The sequence below is a fragment of the Scyliorhinus torazame genome, chromosome 11, assembly GCF_047496885.1.
Source record: "Scyliorhinus torazame isolate Kashiwa2021f chromosome 11, sScyTor2.1, whole genome shotgun sequence".
Taxonomy (NCBI): domain Eukaryota; kingdom Metazoa; phylum Chordata; class Chondrichthyes; order Carcharhiniformes; family Scyliorhinidae; genus Scyliorhinus; species Scyliorhinus torazame.
In genome coordinates this window covers 198853351-198881059 of record NC_092717.1, presented here as the reverse complement: position 1 = coordinate 198881059, position 27709 = coordinate 198853351, and the positions used below count along the sequence as shown (strand labels likewise).

At 44.2% G+C, this 27709-nt stretch overlaps 1 protein-coding gene across 1 annotated transcript in view; it reads right to left on the bottom strand.

Annotated features, from left to right (window-relative positions):
• Positions 1 to 27709, bottom strand: part of tg (thyroglobulin) — a 613433-nt gene that overhangs the window by 378037 nt on the left and 207687 nt on the right. Inside the window, exons 33-36 of the mRNA XM_072468601.1 lie at positions 12085 to 12196; positions 7220 to 7299; positions 5617 to 5757; positions 1567 to 1632 (exon numbers count right to left, since the gene is read on the bottom strand). Coding sequence (XP_072324702.1) covers positions 1567 to 1632; positions 5617 to 5757; positions 7220 to 7299; positions 12085 to 12196 — 399 coding nt within the window. The remainder of the gene's footprint in view (positions 1 to 1566; positions 1633 to 5616; positions 5758 to 7219; positions 7300 to 12084; positions 12197 to 27709) is intronic.

The following is a 27709-nucleotide window of genomic DNA, read 5'->3' as shown; positions in this document are numbered from 1 at the left end:
GGGTGAGGAGGGGCACGAGGATTTAATAATCGGAAATTTGAGGCAGTGAGGGTGGGGTGGGGGGATCCAGAGGCTACGGTTGGTGTAGAAAAATCGGGAAAACGTTTAGAAATGGCTTATTAGTGCAGGAATTGAAGCTAAGTGCGGCCTTGGAAGGCATTCTTCATTGAGGCCGGAAATAAAAACGGAATCCCGTTTGATAGCGGGGTCGATTAACGCCAAGAAACACCCCACTAACCGTACCCAGAATGGGACTTTGATTTTTTTCCCCCATTAAATTATGCCCATTGTCTGTTTTCGAGAAGGAGTTAGATTTTTCTCTTGGGGCTAAAGGAATCAAAGGGATCCAATGGAGAAAGGCAGGAACAGCTTACTGAGTTGAATGATCAGCTATGATCATAATGAATGGCAAAGCAGACTCGAAGGGTCAAATGGCCTACTCCTATTCATATTTTCCCATTTCTATGCCACTACGTGCTTATCTAATCTATATTTGTACAATCTACCACTTCATAGCTGCTCCTGGGGAGGGGGAGGGGAATGACACAACTCCCACTATAGTCTTAAACCCTTTTCTATTCTTTAATATTACCCATTACATCTCCACTGCCTTCTTCCGTCTCACTGAGCTGTATTCTTCCATCCTGCCCGCCGCAAGGATGCCACGGGCGAGACGCCAACAATGGAGAAATCCACTGACCTCGGGCAAGATTGTCCGCTCGGTGGGCGGACATGACCAGAGAATCCCGCAATCCTGCCCTCTATCACTATTCCCCCTCTCCACCATTTTTACTATTTCCAGTACACCTTGCAACCTTATAAGGACTGGGTCCATTTTTGGGAAAATATATCCCTTCCCCAATTTTATTCCTTCCTCTCACAAAAACAGTTGGGTTTGATAGGTACCAACTGCCCTCCAAAGCGTCACTCAAGACAATACTCTTGATGTTTGAGTTGATATTAATTTGTTCGCAAGGTGGGCTTTCTTGGTAAGGCTCATCCTCAAGTTGTAGAGGAATTTATTTTTGAATAGTTGCAGAGTTTTGGTGATGGGGCTTTCACAGTGAGGCTAAGTAATGAATTCCAGCATAATGGCCTAGTGTTCAACTCAGGGGGAACTTGGGAAATACCAGTGCTATGTCCTACAATGAAGGACTTTGATGATTGCTATGTAGGCAAATGTATCAGCCATCGAGAATCCACGAGCAACAATGAATTGAATCACCAGATTACATTGGTCACATGAAGAATGCAGGCCTGACTACCAGAAGAACTCCCTGCTTTTCTTTACATTGTGCCACTGGATCTTTAACATCCATCTGAACTATCAGAAGCAGCCATTAATTATCTCGTTTATTGAGGTTTACAGGAATGTTTTATGAACAGCAAAGAAAGGCTCAGGCCAACTTCTTTTTGATCCAGTCCTCTATCTGATTTTTTGCCCTTGACAATAGAAAGTCAGGGCCCAACAAGAGTTCAGTGTCACACTACCACTTCAAATACACATTTATTTAATGTGTTTGTTCTTTGAGCAGAAAAGTAATCACGTAAAACCTATAAGTGTACCTTTTCGAAGAAGTGGAGGCCGGCTAACAGGGGGACAAATAGTGCCTGCACAATTCCATTGACTCACTGCAAAGAAAAATGGAGAGAAAAGTTAGAGAACAATTCATAAACTGAGAAACCGGCCTTCGCAATTCTTCTGTGTTGCTTTTATTTCCCCTCTTCTCATGAAGACGTTGGCTCTTCTTTACATATTGCTCAATAATGCTTCACCCAAGCAACAGTTCTTTCTGTGTGGTCCTGGACGGTAACTGTTACTTACTTTACTTTGGGTAGGCTAAGATTGATCCTCAACCAAAGCCCACACTGTCCACCAGGGGCTCATTGGACAGAGGTGAATAGTTGGACCTCGGATTTTTTTTTTTGTGCCCCTCCCCACTCCCCCCGCTTCCCATGCACAGCGGTTAATAGCTCTGATTGGACCCGGAGCATTCCTGGTTTATATTGCTCTATTCCACTATGTCTTATATAGCTGCTTTTTCTGTAATTCGGAGAAACGGTTCTTCTATGGGAGGATTTCTAGCCAAACCAGTGGCATATTTATCATCAGTGAACTGAATTGGGGTGCAAGATTCAAATGTTGCAGCTTGACTCCCAGCTTTGTTCCAAATGAGTGGTTCCTTCCTAATAGCCAATTCTTGACTCTTGCTTATTGTTGTGCAATATTATGGGAAACACATTTAGAGATACTGGAAATTTCTAGACCCAAAATAAATCTTTACACATTTCAAAGTGGTGATGTAAGTGCTGTCAGAAACTGATGAAGTAGCCTATAAATGTCTCACAATGTCTCCCCTTTCGAGTTAATGCAAAGTACTACCAGATGCCCTTGTCAGATCAGCCAAACCGTGCAGTAAATTTTTACACCAAAGGGTGGAATTTCCTACATGTTTACCGCCACCGACATGCATAATTTCAATTCTAAAATATATACCCAGAGTATTAATATTGAGCAATCCTGGCCACGTGGTAAAAGGTCAAGCTCAGATGGATGTGTTTAGCTATACCCTAATTCCTTCATTCTTTTGCACAAGTCTTTCAGTTCCTTTGCCAAATGTAATCCTGGCTCATTGTAATGACTCCATCTCCAAGCTAAAGAACAGGTACATGTGAATTTCCTCCAATTGCACTGGTTCAAGATGAGTGTAAAAGTAATTCCAAAATTTTAGCCCAAAACAGAAATCTAAGTAATTTTCCTGACACTTTTAATGTGATTTTTTTTTAAAGCCATTTATTGAAAAACCTCTCCTCACTGAGGTCTCCAATGTATATTCAGATTCTCTGAATCTATCTTATCTCCTCAGTATGAGTCAATTGTCCAGCCTCCTATGGCGGCTATGTTTGGAGGTGGGGGCAGCTCACCACTGGCCGCAGGCGGGATCTTCCTGTTCCGCCAATGTCTTTGGTGTTTTGCATGGCTCACCCATCCCGCTGCCAGGAAATCCACCATATGGGTCACCTCCGGCGGGACGAGAAGTTCCTGCCAGTTTTGCATCAGTCTTCATGGTGGAAGACACCAGTGGGATGCCAGAGTTCCAGGAGAACCAGGGGGCAGAGGTGAGTGCAGTGACCATTACTAAGGAGATGGTTCTGGGGAAACTGAAAGGTCTGAAGGTGGATAAGTCACCTGGACCGGATGGACTACACCCCAGGGTCCTAAAAGAGATAGCTGAGGAAATTGTGGAGGCATTAGTGATGATCTTTCAGGAATCACTGGAGGCAGGAAGGGTCCCAGAGGACTGGAAGGTGGCTAATGTAACACTACTGTTTAAGAAGAGAGGGAGGCAGAAGACGGGAAATTATAGGCCGGTTAGCCTGACTTTGGTCATTGGTAAGATTTTAGAGTCTGTTATTAAAGATGAGATCGCGAAGCACTTGGAAGTGCATGGTAAAATAGGACTGAGTCAGCACGGCTTTGTCAAAGGGAGGTCATGTCTGACAAATCTTTTAGAGTTCTTTGAGGAGGTAACAAGCAAGTTAGACAAAGGAGAATCAGTGGACGTGATTTGTTTAGATTTCCAGAAGGCCTTTTACAAGATGCCACATAGGAGACTGTTAAATAAGTTAAAAGTCCATGGTGTTAAGGGTAAGATCCTGGCATGGATAGAGGATTGGCTGACTGGGAGAAGGCAAAGAGTGGGGATAAAGGGGTATTTTTCAGAATGGCAGCTGGTGACTAGTGGTGTGCCTCAGGGGTCTGTGCTGGGACCACAATTTTATACACTAATGATCTGGAAGAAGGTACTGAAAGCACTGTTGCTAAGTTTGCAGATGATACAAAGACCTGTAGAGGGACAGGTAGTATTGAGGAAGCAAGGGGGCTGCAGAAGGACTTGGACAAGCTAGGAGAGTGGGCAATGAAGTGGCAAATGAAATACAATGTGGAAAAGTGTGAGGTTACGCACTTTGGAAGGAGGAACCTAGGCATAGACTATTTTCTAAATGGGGAAATGCTTCGGAAAGGAGAAGCACAAAGGGACTTGTGAGTCCTTGTTCATGATTCTCTTAAGGTTAATGTGCAGGTTCAGTCGGCAGTTAAGAAGGAAAATGCAATGTTAGCATTCATGTCAAGTGGGCTAGAATACACGACCAGGGATGTACTTCTAAGGCTGTATAAGGCTCTGGTCAGACCCCATTTGGAGTATTGTGCGCAGTTTTGGGCCCCATATGAAATGAAAATGAAATGAAATATCTAAGGAAGGATGTGCCGGCCTTGGAAAGGGTCCAGATGAGATTCACAAGAATGATCCCTGGAATGAAGAACTTGTCGTATGAGGAACGTTTGTGGACTCTGGGTCTGTACTCGTTGGAGTTTAGAAGGATGAGAGGGGATCTTATTGAAACGTACAAGATACTGCGAGGCCTGGATAGAGTGGACGTGGAGAGGATGTTTCCACTTGTAGGAAAAACTAGAACCAGAAGACACCATCTCAGATTAAAGGGATAATCCTTTAAAACAGAGTTGAGGAGGAATTCTTTCAGCCAGAGGGTGATGAATCTGTGGAACTCTTTGCCGCAGAAGGCTGTGGAGCCCAATTCACTGAGTGTCTTTAAGACAGAGATAGATAGGTTCTTGATTAATAAGGAGATAAGGGGTTATGGGGAGAAGGCAGGAGAATGGGGATGAGAAAATATCAGCCATGATTGAATGGCGGAGCAGACTCGATGGGCCAAGTGGCCTAATTCTGCTCCTATGTCTTATGGTCTTATGGACGGACCTGAAAACCCCACCCCACTGATTGTAATGATAGTTATGTGGCCTGAAGCTTCAATTTTCATACTTAAAGAAGGATAGTGATTATTTGTTTCTCTCCACTTTCTGGCATATGCTGGTAAGATTGCCAGAAATTCAGAGTAAATCGATTGGGTGAGCGGATGGACAAATGCCCTGTCACAGGAAATGACATTCCTTAATTCTAAATTGGCTGCTACTATATAGGAGGCACGATAGCACAGTGGTTAGCACAGTTGCTTCACAGCTCCAGGTTCGATTCCCGGTTTGGGTCACTGTCTGTGCGGAGTCTGCATGTTCTCCCCGTGTCTGCGTGGGTTTCCTCCGGGTGCTCCGGTTTCCTCCACAGTCCAAAGATATGCAGGTTAGGTGGATTGGCCATGCTAAAATTGCCCTTAGGTTAAGTGGGGTTACTGGGTTACGGGAATGGTGGAGGTGTGGGCTTGGGTAGGGTGCTCTTTCCAAGAGCCGGTGCAGACCCGATGGGCCGAATGGCCTCGTTCTGCAATATAAAATTCTATATCTTCCAACAAGGAAGTTAGCCTCAATGCCTGTCTTGAGGGAGGGAATCATGTATTGTAGCCATGGAGGAGAGGGATGCTGGTGCAGGAAATTGGAACACGTTCCTGCTTTAGAAATGCAGCATCAGCAGCAGATAGCTCTTGATGAAGTAAGCACATCACATGTAGAGCATGTCTCGCCTGCCCAATTATTGGCCTCCTTGCTTTTGGGAGTGTGAGTTGTAGCAGGTTGTTGGAATTAATGCAAACAAATTAAAAGAAAAACAAGATAAATCTGGAAATGTAGAGTTCATTACATACCAGGCTTCTGGTACCATCCAAATGGATAGGTCAGTGTGTCCACGTCAGCTGACTCACAATCCAGGATATGCCAGGTCTGAGTTTCCTCACTGCAGGATTGCACTCCGAGGCTACTGAGCGTCAGACACGTCATCTCCAAATCTATCAAATGTATTTGATAATGAATGTTAATATTAAAGGAGAATGTTTCACTCCTCCCCAGCTAGGTCTTACAGGCAATGCTTACTCTAACTTCACTTACATCCCCGAGTGGTCAGTCTGGTCTTGGGCGCTAAGTATTAGCAGGCGTTTCACCGTGTGAGTAAATAACAGGCAAACCTCACCCTGTCCTCACCCAACCATCACATCCACACATTTCCAGCAGACCACATTGGGTACTAATCAGGAGAAAGGTGAGTGACAATTTTTTTTTGCCAACCTTCGCCAAAGTTACTACTCTCACTCCAACCAGTTATTTAAGCAACAACTGTGAACCATTGCTGGCACCTTCCCAATCATTCTGCATGAATGAACCACATGAAGAAATTACCAGCCGAGTGACAAGAAGGTCTCAGTGCAACATTCAAGGCAATGCATCTCATCTGACTGCCAATGAAATATAAGATAAATCAGGACAAAGATTTAAGTACAATGTTAGATGAACAATGAAAACCATGCCAACGGTACAGATGCATGGATGAAGGAGGTTGTGTGATTTATAATTGTACCTATAGGTAAGGTAAGGTAAAGATGCTGTAATCCCAGATGACCATAGGTTTCCTTCCACTTTGAGGGGGAGAGCTGGCTGATGGTTTAACCTGAGGGTCACCACGCCTCAGGCGATGGGCAAGGTTGAGAAGATGGGGGTCTTCATGAATAACCCCAGCCGGTACGGGAATTGAAACCACCCTGCTGACCTTGCTCTGCATCACAAACCAGCTGTCTAGCCAATTGAGCTAAACCGGCCCACCCTTGTCAAGGACAATTAGGGATGGGCAATGAAGGCTGGCCTAACAAATGAAGCCCACATTCCTTGAATTAATTTTTTTAAATGTTATGCAATTTTCCTTCAAAAATATTTGGTACCATTCTGCTGGTGCAATTGAATGAGGTGGGAATATGTTCCTCTGCTCTTTACTCAGCCTAAATCTCTAGGATGAGAGCATATTTTGCCATATTTTCGCGACTATTGCCCACCAGTACATCAGCAGGCACAAGGAATTTATCTAATGGCTTTCGTCAAACCATTTATTTGGATGTAACTTATCTACTCACTTATACAGTTTAGGACTTACAAGCTTTCCTTCTAGGTGCACAGTCTGTTACACTCTCCACATTGATAATTATAATAATAATCTTTATTGTCACAAGTATGCTTACATTAACACTGCAATGAAGTTACTGTGAAAATCCACCAGTCGCCACACACTCCTGTTCGGGTATACAGAGGGAGAATTCAGAATGTCCAATTCACCTAACAAGCATGTGTTTCGGGACTTGTGGGAGGAAACCGGAGCACCCGGAGGAAACCCACGCAGACACAGAGAGAACGGGCAGACTCTGCACAGACTCTAACTCACCACTGTGCTACCATGCCACCCTATTATTCATCGATAGTCAATACCTGGTCTCAGTGGATCTTTCAGAAATCCGAAGCCTTTGCAACAGGAATCTTCATCGCACAAACGTTCACATTCAAAGAACCTTGGAGTACAAAGATGTGGTCACTCAGTTCAGCAGGATTCTTAACAGCAATATTAATCAAACATTTTGCCAATGGTCCCAACCCGACCAATGGGTTTGCTCAGGTTACCCACCAGAAAGCTGAAACAGGTTGCATCATAGAAGGGACATAGATCTGAACCTCTAGTTTCCAAGTGGGGAGCTCCTCCTTTCAAGCAAGCCAAAGTGAAATAGGAGCTGGACTAGGCCATTTAGCCATTGAGACTGCTCCACAAGATCATGGCTGATCTGTTGTGGCCCTAACGCCACTTTCCTGAGTGACAACCACACTACCACCTACACCCAATGCCAACATTCACAGCAGTCGGAATCTTGGTATTGGGCAACCATTTTGAGTCGGTTTCCAGATCCTGAGGTCTAATGGCAGGCCACCCCTACCCCCACAAAGCGATCCCCCCCCCATTGCCAGGTAGGGGTCTCCCCATCCCCACCACGGAAATAACACGTCACCCCCCCCCCCCCCACACTGCACGCACACATGTGCATGGCCTGACCCCCTCACAATCTCCCCGCATCCCATCAGACCCACAATCAGAGACCCCATGAGTCACCCCATCAGAGACCCCCATCAGACAACCCCCCATCAGAACCCCCCATCAGTCACCCCTGCCTGAAAGCTAAAGAGCAGTCTAGGCAGTACAGTGAAAAATCACAGAATTTTCACTCACCTTTTCCTAACATCTGCTGCCTCAGACAGAGGTCTTTAAAGCAGCGCCTGTTACAAGTATCAGTGGCTTCCCTCAAAGCCAACTACACGTGAAAGGGTTTCAAATCTCCTGACAGACTTTGAAATGCAAATTGCCCATTACATTTTACACAGCAATACACTTCACTAACCAATGATTTACAGTTTTATTGATCCAGGCGCATGGTGGATTGTTTATTTATCATTCCCTTTATACTTGAATGCTTCTCAATCATCCTGCTTTTATGCTAACCACAATGTTTATAAACTCTCTTGCTCCGATTGACAGCTCCTCACCACATCAAATGCAGCTAACTGGTTTCTGCCTGGGATTCCCGATTGGAGCAGTGATTAATGGAGAATCCTGGCTACGATCCAGATAACCCAATAGGCTAACTGTCATAATACAACACCCACTCTGAAATCCAATGGCAAATGCCACTCAATTAATCATCTGGGGTTTCCCCTCCAATTTCCCCCACCTGACTGCCATGTGATTGTTTCTAAATTCTGCTCACAAAAAGACAAGCTTCAAAATCTTCTTTCAAACAATGTTTCCCCTCAGCTGTTTTCATCAAGGATCCACCTTCAGGTTTTTCAACTATCGTTTCAAACCAAACTATTCTCATCTGGTTGAGCAAGGGTCCACCTCCAAGTATTCCAACACTCCTTTCAGTATTCCTTTGTCTTGAATTGTCACAGCATGCATACTTCGACAAAAAATAAACGAACTCAGTCCCCAACTGAATGCTATTGTTTCCAAAGGCTGGAAATAAGGACACCAAACTTGCAATTGCATCAGACGCCTGGCTTTTCCCGAGCCAACTTTCCCAGGCCTGCACTTCCAGCTCTGCCTTTAGCTTCAGTGACCAGTACCTTGTTCCAAAAGCAGTTCATCTTTGTTCCTTTAACTTCAAACTTCCTGGAAACCAAGTTCCTAGAACTAACTGTCCTTCAGCATCTTTGGAACTTACTTCCATGACCATTATTCAAGTGTATGGCTTTCCTGATTCGAGCAGAGCTGAGAGCTGTTCCCGCTCGAGCTCCCTATTTCCAACTGCCTGGATCTGGTTAATCACTGAACTGAAAAGGTTTTCTCTCTAAAAGTGGCCCCTGGTTGCTAAGCAACATCTTATTCTTTCCCAACGTTTGCGTTTACTTTTCCCAGCATAAACCCTCTATCAGCACAATAGAAATACAGTGTCAACTGAAACCAAAATGCCCATACATGCAAACACCTTTGTTTAACTAGAGTTGTACCCTTTCTTATGCAAAAACACAAAATTATATCCATTGAAATCCATACATTATTTCTAATATTTAACAATACAAATATAGATCACTTAAAACTACCTCTATTTTCCTGACTGAAGTTAAATGGCAACACTTAAGAATGTTATTTTAATTAGTCTTTTCACTTGTTGTATATTTGTGGAACAGTCTTGGGGTGAATTTTGCATCCGCACTTGGCAAATTTGGAAGAGGAAGCAAAAATGCATTTCCTGCCGCAATCACAATTTCATGCTGGCTAACCAATTAACGGTCAGGCAGTGTGAAACAGGCGCTGAGGAAGGCTCAATACTGCAGTTGAGGGAGGGGAGGGTGAGCTCCAAGAAAAGGGAGGGTGTAGGCCAGTGTTTTGAATGGGCTGCCTCAAGGTGGACAGCTGCTGCAGAGCTGTGTCAGGGAGATGCAGACCTTTACAAATTAAATCGCAAAGAAAAAAACACAGCAAACTGTGGTCAAGGCAGCACATTCAAACGCCTGACAACAGAACTAAGAAAACCTCAGCCCCAGACAACTTGGCCGCATGCTATTCAGAACAGTAGATGGGCCACGTAAAATCGGTTTTGATTGACTCCTTAATAGGTTCAACGTCAGGCGTCCAACATCTTCTCCCACAATTTCATATACTTGCAGGTTGAGCGCATGCCCACCAGAGCAATGTAATATTCTGGCCTTTGTTTCCTTTTGCTTTTTGTTTTGCCAAAATGGGAGAGTGGAAAAGAAATAGCGGTGCATCTGAACAGTCAGTTTCCCAAAGCAAGTCAGCTGTGCATGAGAGGCAAGGGCAAGAGGAACCCTGATGTCTGTTAGGTCCCGTGGGTGAACGGGACGCCCAGCCTCTATTATAAATAGGTGATCTGAATGGTGCGTTGCATGGATAGTCCAGGGGTCTGTGGTAAAAACTTCCAAAAGTTCCCAACATGGGCAGTTCCAAAAGTGTCTAAATGTTGAGCAAATAAACAAAGACAGACAGAACGTTTGTCTGCATCTGAAAAGGGTTAGGATATTGTGATACCAAATGGAGGATGTGGTATTTCAATTGCACACTGCCTGGTTCAGACCTCATTTGAGAATCACATTCAGTTCTGTACTTTTTACGTATTTTTATGGAGTCATGGAGACTTTGCGGACCTATAAAAATGACAATGGGGTCCTTAACTGAAAGTCCCTCCCTCATTTGCAGCAGATCCCATTTTCACTCGTAGGGGAAGGGAAGCAGGTGTGTAGCGCAGAAGTGAATTAGGAATCGGTTGGTCTATTTAAACGCATTGCACAGTACAAGCAGATCAAGTTTTCACTCAGTAATGACCGTAGTCATGATTTTATGGTAGAGACATAAATACTCTTGAAAGACAGATAAGGCATGTGCAACTGTTAAGTTGTCAAGTTACTTAAATCCTCTATCCTATAAAATTGGAAATTATTGTGCCTGTGACGCAAAAAAATGATTCTAGCAGTTTCAATAGATGTTTGTTGACATAACTCTAAGGGCAATCAATAGAACATTATTATAACTTGAATGTTTCCTCAACCTGTCATTATCACTGTGTGTGGGGGGCGGGGGGGGGGGGGGGGCGGGCGGAAGGTGTGCTTCACATTCACAGTTTAATTGTCAGCTCAAGGAGGTTATTAAAGGAATAGATCGCGTTGATATGGAGTTATAAATACAACTGTTTGTTTCAGAACAGATTAAGTGCTTGAGGCGAATTAAATGTATTGAATGAGGTTTCATGAATAATAGAGTTTTATATATATATATATATAGTGAATTCTGCAATACCTAATTAGAACTATTTTATTTCATCTCAGCATAGCTCTTGAGGTCTGCCCATGGTGGATTCAGAATGAGTTGGCATGAAGGATGTAGGGCAAAGAATGTTGGCGTAGGGTCATGAATTGGAACTAAGTTGGCATAGGGCTATGAGGTGCCATCAGTCTGGTGGAGAGGTGTGGGTTGACATGGAGAGTGTCTGGGGCCATTGTGGGTAGGCGGAGGAGCATAGATTAGCATAGATTGGTATGTATGACCATGAGAAGTAAAGATCAGAGGACTTAATATTTAACAAAACAACTGGGACAAAATCCCAGAGAAGCAAGATAGCCATCTAACCAGCTTGCCTTTCCTCTCAGTAGTCCAAATGGCCATACCTCATCCATGTCTGGAGGTGACGATCCTGACTCTATCCCTCATCTGCACCCCAGAACAAATGCCGTGCTATTTGAGCCACTTTTTCCTAAGGGGGATGTTGCAAATCTGAAGATTTGCTGACTTGGAACCTGCTTTGGTTATCCGGCTTATATCTTGGAACGAATGTAGTGGCCTTGGTAGTGGTGATGGTGTCATGCATATTCAACAAAATGACGTTAGCGCTTAAAACAATAATTTATGAGGACAGGGTGCATAAACTTAGCTTGGATTCTGTTGATAAAATTGAGGTGAGTACAATAATGAAGACCTATGTTGCCTGATAGGGGTAATCCAGAACAAATAGACATAATCTTGGAGCCAAACCAATTTAGAAATGAAATCAGAAGGCATTTTTTTCACAGAAAAGGTTAATTCATATGTTCTTTTCCCTTTAAAGGCTGTGCATGCTCAGAGAATTGGAATATTCAAAACTGAGAGCACTATGATTTTGTTAGGTAAGCTTATCGAGGAATATTGGACTAAGATTGGTAAATAAAGTGAGGTATAGATCTGCAATGGGAGATGGGGTGAGTCAATACCTTTGTGAAGTTCATTATAAATAAGGTGTCAAAGGATGAGTACTTACCCAGTTTGGATCCCTCTTGCAGTAACATTCAGCCTGTTCCTTACGGAGATTCCCCACAGCTCACGAAATGGCAAGTGGCTATAGAAGTTTTTCACACTTCCTCCTAGCACATCTGTAGGAAAGAAAGTGTTGTTCAGATTGATTGTTGACTTCCTGAACTATTGTTACCCTCTGAAATAATGGATTTCCTTCTAAGTAGTGTCATAATATCCACTCATGTATATAATGACATGCAGACAGGCAGTGATCCTGGCAGTGCACATCCTCCCCGTGTGTGCGTGGGTTTCCTCCGGGTGCTCCGGTTTCCTCCCACAGTCCAAAGGTGTGCGGGTTAGGTGGATTGGCCATATTAAATTGCCCATAGTGTCCAAAATTGCCCTTAGTGTTGGGTGGGGTTACTGGGTTATGGGGATAGGGTGGAGGTGTGGACCTTGGGTAGGGTGCTCTTTCAAAGAGCCGGTGCAGACTCGATGGGCCGAATGGCCTCCTTCTGCACTGTAAATTCTATGATCTATGATTGATACACAGGATGGCCAGTAAGCACACAACACAGTGCAGCCAATCACCAGACAGGACACTACCACTATAAAGCCAGAGGGCACTAGGTTTCCCGCTCTCTCGGGACCCAGCCACTGAGACAGTCAGAGTCCTCGAGCTAGCAAGTGCAAACACCATGCGGTAGCTAGTAAGTCTGGTCAGGCTACTACAAGGTCTCCAGTCAGTTCAGTATAGTGTCGACCCACAGCTGAATATGTATATCAGTTCTATCGTTGAATAAAACAGTGTTGGATCTTCTCCAGTGTTAGACGTCTGTTTCTAGCTTCCCTGCATCAAGTGCAGTCCACATCAAACCTACCTGCCTAACACATCAAGTAGCAGGGGTCCATTTGCCCTCATGTGACTAGTCTGAAAATTATCTTCACAGTATTGCAATAAAATTGTTCAACAGTGGGTATCGCAGTGCTCCCTTGAATGCCAATATGTTCCAGTAAATGCACAGGATGAGGTCTGTTACAAACAGGATAACAGGTGAAATGTGTTACACACCTTGAAAATTGTTCAATTAAATTTCTACACCACATAGGAGGCGAGATTTTCCAGTGTCTGTACCTAGGCATAACTGATCACTTGGGTAAAGTGATCAAATGCCAGCGGTGGCTCAGCAGTGACTGTCTTGCTTCAATGTAGGAGGTCACTCTTCAACACATGGAGCGGTATTCTCTCAGCCCGGGGCCGGGCTGGAGAATCCCCGTGGCCGGGCCACGCCGACCCTACGCTGGCACGCGATTCTCCGCAGAGCGTTGTTGGCGCGGCGCTGGTCGCAGGCCGCTCTATGCGGCCGGCCCGCTGATTAGCGGGACGGGATGGGCCGAGCAGCCGTCGTGGAAACGCTGAGTCCCGCCGGCGCCGTCCACACCTGTTCTCAGCCGGCGGGAACTCAGCGTGGAAGGGTCGGGTGGCGGTCTGTGGAGGTGGGAGGTGGGCTCCGACCCCGGCGGGGGGGGGCTCCGATGCTGCCTGGCCAGTGATCGGGGCCCACCGATCAGCGGGCCGGCCTCTCTAGCTGGGGGATTCATTTCCTACATGCCGGCCCCTGTGGTCCTGCGCCATGTTTCGTCGGTGCCGGCGCGTTGAAGGAAGCCACTGCGCATGCACGGATCCCGCGGTGCCCAGTTCACGTCGAGATCGGTAACTGGAGCAATGTGAACTGCTCTAGCGCCGTGCTGGCCCCCTGTAGGGACCAGAATTAGTACTGGGACCGGCCTGTTCACGCCGTCATACAACGCAATGGCGTTTACGACGCCGTGGACCCTCTGGTGTGGGATGAGAGAATCCCGCCCATGATCTCAGCTGGCACTTCACTGTGGTACAGAGGGAGAGCTGCACTTTAAATCCTGCCACCGTTTGGATGTGACATGAAACAGCGGCCTCCTAGGAGGGGTGCTAAAATTGTGTACAATGGCACTATTTCACGATGAACCAAGGAACTCCTCACCAATGTTTTTTTATGGATCAACCAACATCACTGTGGTATTATCATATATGAAGGCAATGCAAGGGTTAATGAAATGTATACAGACAGCCACTGGAGGGAGCTTGTCCTGTGAGTAAAAAAGGGATGACGCTGAGCCTTGTGCGTCAGACAGAAGTCACTGCTTTGCTTTACCTGGATGGCTTGGATGAGTAGTGTTGAACAAAGAACAACAAGCTTTGTTAACAAACAAAACTATAAATTCATTTACACTACTTACTATGATTCGTTCACATCATAAAGTAGAAGGTTTCCATATTAAACTATGCTAACTCTACCTGCAGAACTCTCAAGTACACAACTGCTCTCTCTAGCTAATTTCTTACTCCTGCTGTTACCACCTTTATCTGTCTGTATCTTCTTCTGTCTGACCCACAAGGCTCAGCGTCATCTCTTATATACTCATAGGACTAGCTACCTCTGGTGGCTGGCTGTACGCATTTCATTCACCCTTCAGTGCCTTCATATATGATAATACTACAATCACTAAAACTGATTTATTACCTCACTGCTGTTTATCAACCCTTGCCATGCCCTGCCATTTTCCCTACATTATAACAGTTACCACACTACAAAAACACCTTTTTAATTGGCTATAAAGTTCTTTGGGACATCAGGAATTAAGTACTTTAAAGCAGATCCTGCCCCCTCCTGAGGTACAATGTAAGCTCTTTCTTTCTTCATACTCTCATGTTTGTGTTGCTGGAAAGACCAGACTTTACTGCCCATCCCTACTTTCCTTGGGAAGGCAGTGATACATGTAGATTGCTGATTTCCTAACTGCATGCATCTGTAATATGGCAAAAGACTTGCAGATATATAAATTACAGCAGAAACAGGCCATTATGCAAGCAGAGCTATGCTGATGTTTATTATCCTAAAACACCTTCTTTACTGCCCCACCGGCCTTTCCCAATTTCCCTATTTACTGGAACCCTCCCCCAATTCCCCTATTTACTCCTGCCCTCTCTTAATCCCTACTTTGGTTGTTATAACATGAAATACACTGCCTGAAAGGTGTGTGAAAACAGATTGAAAAACAACTTTCAAATATATAACATTTAAAAGTTATATGATTAAAAAGAAACATTTTCTGGGGTTTGCAGAAAGAGCAGGGAGTGGGACTTTGGTCAGCACTTTGAAAGGGAATGTTTTTACTATAGGTATCCATTATGCTCAAACTTCCTGCCCCATTCCCTTTCCTGTCACACTACTGAAATAAAATAATCAATCCTGACCCACTGTTAACAACATGGCAGGAGATTTGCTAGTACGATATTCAAAACTGAAGCACAGAGAGAGCACATTGTTCATTGGCAAAGGTCTTGATTCAGGATAGCTATTTAACAATTCTCGCCCATGGGCTGGGCAAGGGAAGGGAACGATTTGGAAAACAATGAATTTTTTGGTGGATAAGCTGATGAAGAGGAAGCCTGGCATCAGCATCAGGCACTCCTAGGTTAGATATGGCACAACGTGATGCAACATAAAATTCCTTCTCTGCTTTATCTCAGCAGAACGCACCAATAATTGGGGGAATTGCTGTAAATATTCTGCTCAAGCAATGTGCCTCAGCTCCAATTCAGAAGGCACCATGTGATTTTTCCATTTCATCATCCCAACAATTCCATGGGCCTTTTGAGTGAGATTACCAATCTGGTACCAAATTGAGGGCAGTTGACTATTGCGAGTCATACTTGCCAGGCACTGCATGAAGAATTTCCGCACTTATTTCGTAGAGGAATTACACTACCATTAGAGGGTGAGGACTTTCATCTACTCAGTTTGAGCCCCATTCATCAGTGATGAAAGGCTGCTATCTCATTCAATATGCCTTTCATTATAAATCTCTGAATATGTCACCACAAAATTCAATACATCGTGTGCGCTTTCTAAAATTTCTTGGAGACGAGTCTCATTCTGAGATGCTAGCTCATCACTTTTGTGCTTGTAAACACTTAATTAAAGCAAAGGGCTGCCTGGAGACATGAAGCCCGACTGAATGATTCCTAGCATTGCAAAGGTGCAGCATCTGCGCGTCTGAAGGAAGTTTTGACTCTACACAATGGAAGGCAGCTTGGCAACTATTTCCAGCTTTGGGGTGCTTGTAAAATTTAGGTATTTCTGCAACCAAGGCTAACTGTCTTGTTAGGCAAGTCTCTTGTTAAACATATACATCCACACAAACAAACACACAAGCATACATAGCTCTTGCCGCAGAAGGTTGCGGAGGACAAATCATTGAGTATCTTTAAGTCAGAGGTAGATAGGTTCTTGATTAATAAGGGGATCAGGGATTATGGAGAGAAGGCAAGAGAATGGGTATGAAAAACATATCAGCCAAGATTGAATGCAGAAGGGGCTCGATGGGCCAAGTGGCCTAAGTCTGCTCCTATGTCTAATGGTCTTTTAAATAACAACGACTTCCATGTACACAGCATCGTTAGCAAAACATTTCAAGGTGTTTCAAAAGAGCATGAGAAATTCAACACAAAGTCATACAAATGCATGTAAGCATGCATACACACACATACATGCAATGATACACATATATGCACATGTACATATATGCGTCCAGACAAGTATAGTAATAAAAAGATGGTGACTAGGGGCAATGTTAAAGACAGATGGCTACAAATTGGAAGGCCCTGTTTTCTGGGTATGGGGTGGTCACGATTCATGATTTCCCATGCTGAATTCAAACGTACATTTGGTGCAACCACCTCATTTCCATGGTTATGGAGTTGCCCTGAGCAGCTCTCATGCTGTACTGCTCCCTGTACCACGTGGTGAGTCACTGGGTGAAAGAGAATTGCAGCCAAATTAGTAGAACAGGCCAGCTTGCATGCAAATTCCCCAGAGGATGACGTGGTAGATAAGCTACAGGAGACTTGCATGAGGAGCTCTTTGGGGCAGAAAACTGAAAAGACTAATGATGACACACACCAAGATGCTGGGCACTTTGGCGGGCCTGCCAGCCAGTTTCCAGTCACTGGCTAGGAGCATGGAGGAATCTGTTCCAAGAGGCTGCAACTAATACTAAATCCATGGCAATAATGCCGGTATAGTAGTCATTGAGAAAAGGAGAGTCAAAAATATTTTATTTACTACTCTTGCTAGGAAACACAACAACAAAGTAACAGTGCAAGTCCCAACTGGGACAATCCTGAGATGCCGGCTCCTTCTGGGGCTGTTTTTTATCTTGGGAATTAACGAGCCCTCTGTTAGGCCTCCGCCCCCTCAGTGAAGGTTGCCCCCATGTGTCGTTTGGGGGTTACAGCCAGATTGATTCATAATGGAGCATCATACTGGCTGCTGTCCCGGCTTTCACTGCAGCACAGGCTGAGGTCTCCTGATTTGTCAGTGCTATAGTGGAAACTTAAACGGAAACCATGAGATCCTGGCTGCCGCCAACCAGGTTCAGGTTTTTCTTAATAATTTGTTCTATATCGCCTGTTTCCTTTTTGATTTTAGTCTTGTCGAACCAAATCTTACGTGAGCCAAAAAAAACCTTTAGTTTGACATATCGGTTATATTTGATCTATTCGATTTTAATTTGTTTGTTGCAGTAAAAGTTTAAAAAGTGAAATCTTGTCCATTGGTTTCTTTCCACAGCACCAGGGAGATTCCTTTCTTTGCTAAAGTTAGCAGTCTCTACAGGGATCCAGCACACCCATAACTTAAAGTCAACAAGGCTAATCGTAGTAACCCGTACCGTCGCCATGGCTAACTCATCACAGATGAGAAATTGAACCAGCCATCTTCAACTAATGAAGGATAAACTCTCTGAACAACTTTCGAAATTACTCTCTGAACTACTTTCGAAATTACTCTTTAGCTGTAAGAGGTGTGTGATCCAAAGATTGAGAAAGGAAAAATTCAGAATTAAATCAAAATTCAGAGTAGAACAAAAACAGAAAGATATTGCTGTGGAATATTGGAGGTGATTTAAACTGAATATTTTATTCTCAATGATCATCTCCCAAGGAGACTGTACTGAATATACCTCCCCTATCTCCTGCTAATCCTCCAGTGCCTTAGCCTTTGATTTAACTGTATGCCAGAGATTGGAATTTCAACACAAGTGGCGATTGCCACCCCCAAGATTGGGTAAATCTCATCTTTCATGTTACAGGGAGCCATAAAAGGGAAGACCCCAGGGGTGAAATTGATTTTGGTGAGCAGTGCAAAACAGACTCGAGGCGAATCAGCAGCTGATTTTTGACCGTGACAATTTTTTTTTCACTGAAGTTCGCAGAATAATAGTTCAAACGCTTTTGAGGGAATTGTTTCTCAGCGGTTAGAGAAACTCCATCAGCAATCCCTCTGCCTCATCCTCCAGATTCAAGGGAAGGACAGTCAAACAAATGTTAGTATCCTTTTTTTTATTCGTTCATGAAATGTGGGCTTCATTGGCTTGGTCATCATTTATTGCCCACCCCTAATTGCCCTTGAGAAGGTGGTGGTAAACCTCCTTCTTGAACCACTGCAGTCCATGTGGTGTAGGTGCACCCACAGTGCTGTTGGGGAAGGGAGTTTGAGTATTTTAATACAGTGACATTTAAGGAATAGCAACATAGTTCCAAGTCAGAATTGCTTGAGGCTTGGAGCGAAACGTGCAGGGGGTGGTGTTCCTATGCATTTGCCAGCCATGTCCATCGAGGTGGTAAAGGCTGTGGGTTTGGAATTTGCTGTCAATGATGCTTTGGTGAGTTGCTGCAATGCATCTTGTTGATGAGACACATTGCTGCCACTGTGTGTTGGTAGTGAAGGGAGAGAACATTTAAGTTGGTGAATGGGGTGGCAATTAAGTGGAGGAATTTGTCCTAGATGTATGGAGCTACTGCAGTGTTGTTGGAGCTGCACTCATCCAGGCAAGTGGAGAGTATTCCACCACACTCCTGACTTCTGCCTTGTAAATGGTGGATAGTTTGTGAAATAAGGAAGTGAATTACTCACCACAGAATTCTTAGCCCCTGATCTGCTCTTGTAGAAACAGCATTTGTGTGGCTGGTACAGTTCAGTTTATGGTCAATGGTAACCCCCGGAAGTTGAGAGAAGGGGAATCAGCATTGGTAATGTCATTGAATGTCAAGAGCAGATTGTTAGATTCTTTCTTGTTGAAGATGCACATTGCCTGGCACTTGCGTGGTGTGAATGTTACTTGCCTTTTATCAGCCCATGCCTGAATATTGTCCAGGTCTTTCTGCATATGGACACGGACTGCGTCAGTATCTAAGGAGTCAGGATTGGTGTTGAACTACGTGCAATTGTCAACGAACATCCCCACTTCAGACTTTATGATGGAGGGAAGGTCAGTGATAAAGCAGCTAAAGATGGTTTGTCTCTGGACACCACCCTGAGGAACCCCTGCTGTGCTGTCCCGAGATGATTGACTTCTACAACCAAAACCATCTTCCTTTGTACGAGGTATGACTCCAACCAGCCAAGTTCTCCACCCAATTCCCATTCACTTCAATTTTTCCAGGGCTCCTGGTTGGCGCAATCTGTCAAATGCAACCTTGATATCAAGGACACTCACTCTCACCTTATCTCTTGGGTTCAGCTGTTTTATCCATGTTTGGACCAAGGCTGTAATTAGATCAGGATCTGAATGTCCCCGGTGGAAACCAAGTGACACTAGTGAGCAGGTTATTGAAGCCAGCTCTAAAGTATTCAAGAAAAACTCTTGCAAAATTAACTCCAATAGACTGGCCGGTATCTGATGTCTGGATGCCAGATCTTGTTTTGAGAATCAAATGGCCAGCATTCCAGGGGAATGGAAAGTAAATGCTTCAACGACTGAAGTTCTCCCTAAAGCACAGCAGCACTGACATCAATTACTGGGAGGATCTTGCTACCAATTGTTCAATACAGTGATGACTTGTACATCAATCTCCATTGTTATTTTATGGAGGTGCGTTGATGTCAAATGTTAAATTTCAAACTCAGACTCATAAATGGAACCTTTTTAAATGGAAATTTCAACTGTTGTTCAACATTTGGGAGATTATAGGCAGGGTTCTCCATTGGCTGACGCTGAAATCGGGAAACGCGATTGGGCGGAGAATTGGTTCCAACGCCAAAATCGCGGCGTCGCCGATTTGACGCCAAATCACAATCTCCGTCACCTCGACAGCGGCATCAATGCGGTCTGGAACGCACGTACAGCATACATACTTTGCATATTATTAGTAGGCCAGACCCGGTATTCTCCGGGGCCTCCGCGATTCCCATGTTTGGTGACAGATAACCTCTGACATTCACAATAAAGTCTCATATACGAACAAAGGGCAAAGGAGCCAGAGACCTGCAAGTATACATGGATAGAACAAGAATTACATAGGATATATGGCACTGAAACAGGCTTTTGGCCCAACTCATGTCTGCATTTGTGCTCCACTCACACCTCCTCCTATCTTTCTTCATCGAAATCTATCATCGCGACGGTCTATTCCCTTCTCATATGCGTATCGAGTTTCCCCTTAAATGCATCTATCGTATTCACTTCAACTACTCCCTGTGGTGGCATTATTCTTACCACTCTTCTGAATTTATATTAGATAACTTGGTGACTATCTTATATTGATGTCGTCAGTGACAGCACTCAGAGATTATCTGTCACCAAACATGGTCTCGTTCCCATCCAGAGCTCTGACATGGACTTTCCATCTGAAGTTACGGGGCACATTGGAACGCTGGCAGATAAAGCCACACCCCACCATTCCTGTTTCCCAAACACTGCGGCAAATTGTGGTGCCTGTCATCAGTGACAGCACTCTTGTGTCCAGGTTCAAGCTCCAGCCCAAAGATTTGAGCAAAGAAATCTGGGCTGTAACTCCAGTGCTGCATTGAGGGAGCATTTCTCTGTTGTAGGTGCCATTGTTCAATTTTGACTCTAAACCGAGGCCCCCCCTTCTACCCTTTTAGCTGGGGGTAAAAGATCCCACGTTATTACTTCAAAGAACAGGTGATTTCTCTCCGGTGTGCTGAGCAATACTTACCCTTCAACCAGCACCTAAGACAAGATCTGATCACTTACTTCATTGCTGCATGTGGGAGCTTATTGAGCCTGTCCTACATTACAAGAATTGCGACACTTCAGAAGGTATTTTATTGGTTGTAAAATGCTGTGGGACATCCTGGGGTTGTGAAAGCCTCAAAATTAATACTGAGTCTTTATTTAAATTATTGCCTTCAGAAGAAGGGAGATATGAATCAGTTATGTGGCCTATTTGGGGTGAAATTGGATTTGAAATAAATGGAAAAAAACACCAATCAGCTGCTGGCAAATCATTATCATCTCTATTTTAAAGTAAAGTCGTCACAGTCCCAGATAACCATAGGCAGCTTTCCCCATTGAAGGGGGAGCTGACTGGAGGTGATTTATCCTGAGGATCATCACACTTCAGGCGAGGGGCAAGATTTAGAAGATGGGGACCGGGGTTCAATTCCAGCTTCGGGTGTCTCTGTGGAGTTTGCACTTTCTCCCCGTGTGTGCAAGGGTTTTCTTCCGGGAGCTCTGGTTTCCTCCCACAGTCCAAAGATGTGCAGGTTAGGTGGAACGACCATGCTCAATTGCCCTTACTGTCCAAAAAGGTCAGGTGGGGGTACTGGGCTATTGGGGTCGGGTGGAGGCATGGGCTTAACTAGGGTGCTCCTTCCGGTGCAGATTCGATGGGCCTCCTTCTACGCTGTTAATTCTATGATTCTATGAATAATCCCAGCCAGTACAGGAACTGAACCCGTGATGTTGGCCTCACAAACCAGCTGTGCAGCCAACTGAACTAAACCGACTCCCACCCACATTTTATATTATGGTAAAGACCAAGTCCACATCCCGTGCCTCCAATAAAACAGACAGAGAATAAAACCTTTTTCAGAGGTTCCTAAAGTCAAAAGCGTTTCATCCCTTTCGGTCTATAAATAGTTAATTATGTTCTGGGGTGCTTTACTCTGCATGGTGGAGATTTCAAACGGAAAAGGGAAATCTCAGCAAGAGTAGGATTTACCTCAGGCAGTCTCTGTCTTTCAGTCTTAGCTTCCTGCATCTTTTCATCCCCTCAGAGGCACTTTAATCCTTTAATCAAAACCATCATAGCCAGAGAAACCCGTTGCTGTAAAATGCTATGTGCTATAAAACCTCAGATGAAAGAAGCCTTGCTGCAGACTGATATCATTCTTCCCAAAGTGACCTGGCTGGGACTAATGATACAAGACTCTGCAATTTTTGGAAAATAATGATTTTCTTTTTGATTAAAAAAAAAATTTAGAGTACCCAATTAATTTTTTCCAATTAAGGGGCAATTTAGTGTGGCCAATTCGCCCTGCACATCTTTGGGTTGTGGGGGCAAAACCCACGCAAACACGGGAAGAATGTGCAAACTCCACACGGACAGTGACCCAGAGCCGGAATCGAACCTGGGACCTCGGTTCCGTGGGGCAGCAATGCTAACCACTGCGCCACCGTGCTGCCCCTGAAAATAATGATATTTAATGCAAATACCTTGCATTGTTAGAATTCTAATTTTTATACACTATGATGACATTTGAATGGGCAAATGAATGAAAGCTGACAGAAAGCAAACATAAAATGGTCTCTTGTTAGGCACCAGCCAAGGTCTGGGCATTTATTTGGGCCTACTTATTTCACAAGCGGGAGAAAACATTTTAGGGAAAGCTTCAATGGATGCCACATTGTCCTGCTGCTGAAAAAATAATTTCAATGTCGGAAAACCAAAGAAAAACAAATCATTTCCTACTCAACTCCACAAGGTCCAGTCATGAAGGATGGTGGGTGATTAACATTAGGAAGAGGCTCTTCAATGATGCGGGTGCCCAGCATGTCAGGTCAAAAGACTGTGCCAAAGCAACTGTCTTCAGAAGTGCTTAGTGGATGATCCATTTCAGCCTCCTCCTGTGGTCCAGTGTCAGATGCCAGTCTTCAGGCTATTTGATTCACTCCAAATGACATCAAGACATGGCTGAGCATACTGGATACTGCAAGGGCGATTGGGCTCAGCAACACCTAGGCTGTAAAACTTGTGCTCCAGAAAAAGCCAGGCCTCTAGCCAAGGTGTTCCAGAGCAACCATAACGTGGGCTTCTCTCCAACAATGTGGAAAATTTCACAGGTATGTCCTGTCCACAGAAGTAGGACAATTCCAATCTGGCCAATTACTGCCCCATCAGTTTACTCTCAATCATCAATGATGGAAGGTCAGCGGCATTTACCCAAGAATTAATTGGTCATCAATGCTCAGTTTAACTTCTACCAGGAACATGTGGTTCTAGACTCCATTACAGCCTTGGTTCAAACATTGAACAAAAGTATTAAATTCCAGGAATGAGGTGAGAATGATATCAAGGCAGTATGTGACTGAATGTGGCCTCAAGGAGCCCTAGCAATACTGAAGTCAATGTAATCAGGGTAAATCCTGTCACTGGCTAGATCCGTGCCTAGCACAAAGGAAGGTGGTTGTTGAATGCCACTTACTTCACCCCCAGGATATTGGTGCAGGGATTACTCTGGATAATAACTTGGGCCTAACTACCTTCAGCTGCCATCCCTCCATCGCAATGTGAGAAATGGAAATATTTTTGGATGAGTGTACAACATTCAATTCCATTTGCAACTCCTCAGATACTAAAGCAGCCCATGCCTCGATTCAGCAGAAGCTGCACAACATTCAGATTAGAGCGGAGATTCACACCACACATGTGCTAGACAATGACCATCTCCAACAAAATTGAGTTAACAACCTCTCCTTGACATTCAGAGGCACTGCTGAATCCCCCACCATCAAACTCCTGGAGGTGACCATTCACCAGAAACTTAACCTGACCAGACAGATAAATATTGTGAATACAAAAACAGGTCAGAGGCTGGAAATTCTGACGTTCCCATCCTGACTCCTCAAAGGCTCCCCAGCATCTGCAACGTATGAGTGTGATGGAATACTCTCCAGGTGTCTGGATGAGTGCAGCTCCAGCAACACTCAAGAAGTACTATGCAATTGGGCCAAACCATTTGCTTAATCTGCACTCCACCCATTACCTGAATTATTCACTCCTTCCAAATCGCCAGCGTACAATGGCGGCATTGTGCATCATCTTCAAGATACACTGCGGCAACTCACCAGGCCTCCTTCATCACCTGCAATGTCCCCTCCAAGCCATGCACCATATTGGCTTATATCTATTAACTATCTGATGTCACGAGGTCAAAATCCTGGAACTCTCTCTCTATCTGCACTGTACCTATGCCACATGGACTCCAGCAGTTTGAGAAAATAGCTGACCACCCCCTCACCACCAGCAAATCCCACATCCGATAAGCAAATTTAAAAACAGTTTAAATCTCACTGGTGAAGGAGATGAAGTATTGGTCTCACTGTTCACTAATATCTCAGATGCCTGATGCCCCAGCCAAGCTGTTGTCAGCTTACACTTTGAGCACAAAAGACATTTTAGGCAAAGAAAAAAGCTGTCGGAAAAGGGCACGCCACGAGGTGCATGTTCCCAGCCAGATCTAGCCCAACGCTTTTTCACAGAAGACACAATCCCTTTAATAAGCAGGCCCTGTGCTGCTTTAGTGCTCCCAGATGCTAATTATTGCTGACATCATGAGATGTGACAATGAAAAAACAGTTATTTCGTGGCACCAATTTCTGGATTATCAAGAGCCTTTGCTGTTTTCATCTCAGCATGTTCCACCTCCTCAAACAAACAAAATCTGAAACCGGATTGGCTTTTGGAGACTGACGTTACCTCAAAATCATAAACTGGGTACAAACCTAATACACTGAAAGAGGTAACACATGGTCTGACTTCCAGCACACTATGTTTTGTGCTGCTAAGGCTACCAAGCTTCAGTATAACTATTGCCATCATCTGACTTGGAATTGTTCAAGGAAACTGATCCCAGCTGTTTAAATAAGAACGAAAATGCTTCTCCGTCTCCATGGGCAACGCATAAAAACAAGATTTGAGTTTGTGTCGGTGCAGGGAGGGGGGGATGTTGGCTGGTGTGGTGGGTGAAGAGGAGGGGGTTTCCTTTCAACATTGATCAGATTATGTAAATTGTAATGACACAACATGAGAGAGAATGAAACTAGGGAAATTTGAGATCCTGTCCATGTCCTGCCTAGATCAATAAAGCGGGAATGGGTGGAAGAGGAGAGGGTGAGGAGACACTACACAAAATACTATTTGGACAATATGAAGGGCTCAGGATCTGGAACAGTTGCAAATCATGCTCCAACTGACAATGTATTATGTGTTATGTTTTCCAGCATTAAGCTAAGGAAATAGGACTCAAGTACAAGCCACAATGCTTTAAAGGGACAGCACACTCACAAAATAGCACAAGTTGAATGGGTGACTCAGTGGATGAGTACACAGGCATTGTGATACTGGGCAACATACATGGGAAATCACAATATAGAGTCATATAAATAGTGTCCGTGTGATACTGAAACACCCCGACACACACCCAGATACACACACACCCATACACACACACATATCCCCAGACACACACACCCAATAACACACACACACCTAGACACATACCCAGACACACACACATACACCCAGACACACACCCAGACACACACACCCAGACACACACCCAGACACACACACACACACACCCAGGCACACACACAGACACCCAGACACACACACACCAAGACACAAACACTCTGGCCAGTATGATACTGTAACACACACACACACACTGACTGTTAAGCTCTGATGGTAACTATATAATAAGAACTAGGAAGCTAGTCTTGACTTCTTTCACTCAAGTTTATTGTGTTCAGTAATCACTTTTCCAACAATAAAACAGTTCCACCTGAATCCCCTTTATGTATTGGTGCAGTGTATTAAACAATAAGTGTGATGCATTAAACAATTAAAGTCCCAGTTCTAACTTAAATATTAGGGAGCATAAACTCTATCTTAACAGATGTTCCGTCTTAAAAGAAGAAAAACATCTTTAATTTTGATGTAAATTACAACATACCATAACACAAATATATAGGTATATATTTTTCTTCTAAAATAAATGCAGCTTTTTCCCCTTTTTTCACTTATATATCTCTTCCTCTCAGGAAAAGATGCCCCTCTTTAATAATTTCTAATAACTTCTTAAAGCTAGCCCTCTAGCCGTCAAACAGTCCAATAATTAGGAGCTGCTATCAACCTGCTTGACCCCATTTTTTCCATTTTAGAAGTCCCAATATCCTTTTGTGAGGCCCTAACACGAATAATTGCTATTGGGTTAATATTTTCCAAGTAAGGCTGTTGATGTAGATTGATATGCAAACTGGAGGCCTGACTTCCAATCTTGAACTCCGTTCTAAGCCCATTAATAACAGTATTTCGAAAGTCGCTACTCCCACCCCACAGAAAATCATCTACATGCATCATGAAAATGCCTGGAATTTTTTGCATGGTGCCAGTAAAACATCACAGGGTCTGCTTTCAACTGAAGACAGCCCAACGTTAACAAAACCAACCTCATGGAGAAATACCAAACACCGGAGGTGTCATTCAACACGTATACACATTTATTTAATTTCCAGAGTACCCTTTCTGTGTTTTGCGTCTCTTTCAGAGACTGCAAAAAATAATCTTTGAAGCTGATGTCCCTGGAAGATTACAGCTTTAATATCTATCTACTTGTATTCCTAAGCATTTGTGGCTAACAGTGCCATCGGTGAATCTACGCTTACATCTTGGTCACCAGCCTGACTTTGGCCTTATAAGTTCCATCAGGAAGTACGTTTTCCATGCATAACTGTCTATGAGATAGAATTTGTTGTCTCCCTATCTGGGTTCCCGGTGTACACCCTAAATTCTTTCCAATTTTGCAGTTTTTGATGTTTTGCATGTTTTGTTAATTTATCATCAAATTTGTTGGAAGCCACGAAGACCTCTCGATCATATGGGTTTCTGTTCCTTGTAGTGTTCCTAGTCTGTACCATATTTCTTGACTATGTTGAGCTGTGCCCTCTATCCTGCCTTATACCTTGTTCTGGACTGCTACTGCGCAATCTCCCCTTCCTATTATAAGATATTCTTTCAACAATTCTTGATCTCTTCCTATGGGCATGTTCACTGCCAGACCTACTGCCCAAACTGACATTATGGCCTGGATTCTCCCTGACGTGGTGGACCTTGTCATGGGTCAAGGGGGTAACACTAGAGATCCCCTAAAACAGGAGACGCCCACAGAGACACCCGCACAGATAGCCCCTAGCTAAAGAGACCCCACCGAGATCCTAGCTAAAGGGACCTCCTTAAGACCCACTAGCTAAAGAGACCTCCCCAGTGACCACTTGACTAAAGGGACCCCAAAAGAGACCCCCTAACTAAAGGAATCCCCTCACTGACCCCCATAAAAGAGACCCCTTTCTGGAAGCTAGAGACCAGTGCAGACAGGGACAGTGAAAACATAACGACTGTTATAACACTCAACTGGGCATACACCAGCTGACTCAGACAGAGGAAGCACCACGTGCCCATTCCTGGAAAGAGAAAAGCAGTGACCTGTGTTTAAACCCCTCAGATCCTTTAGCTACAAGCC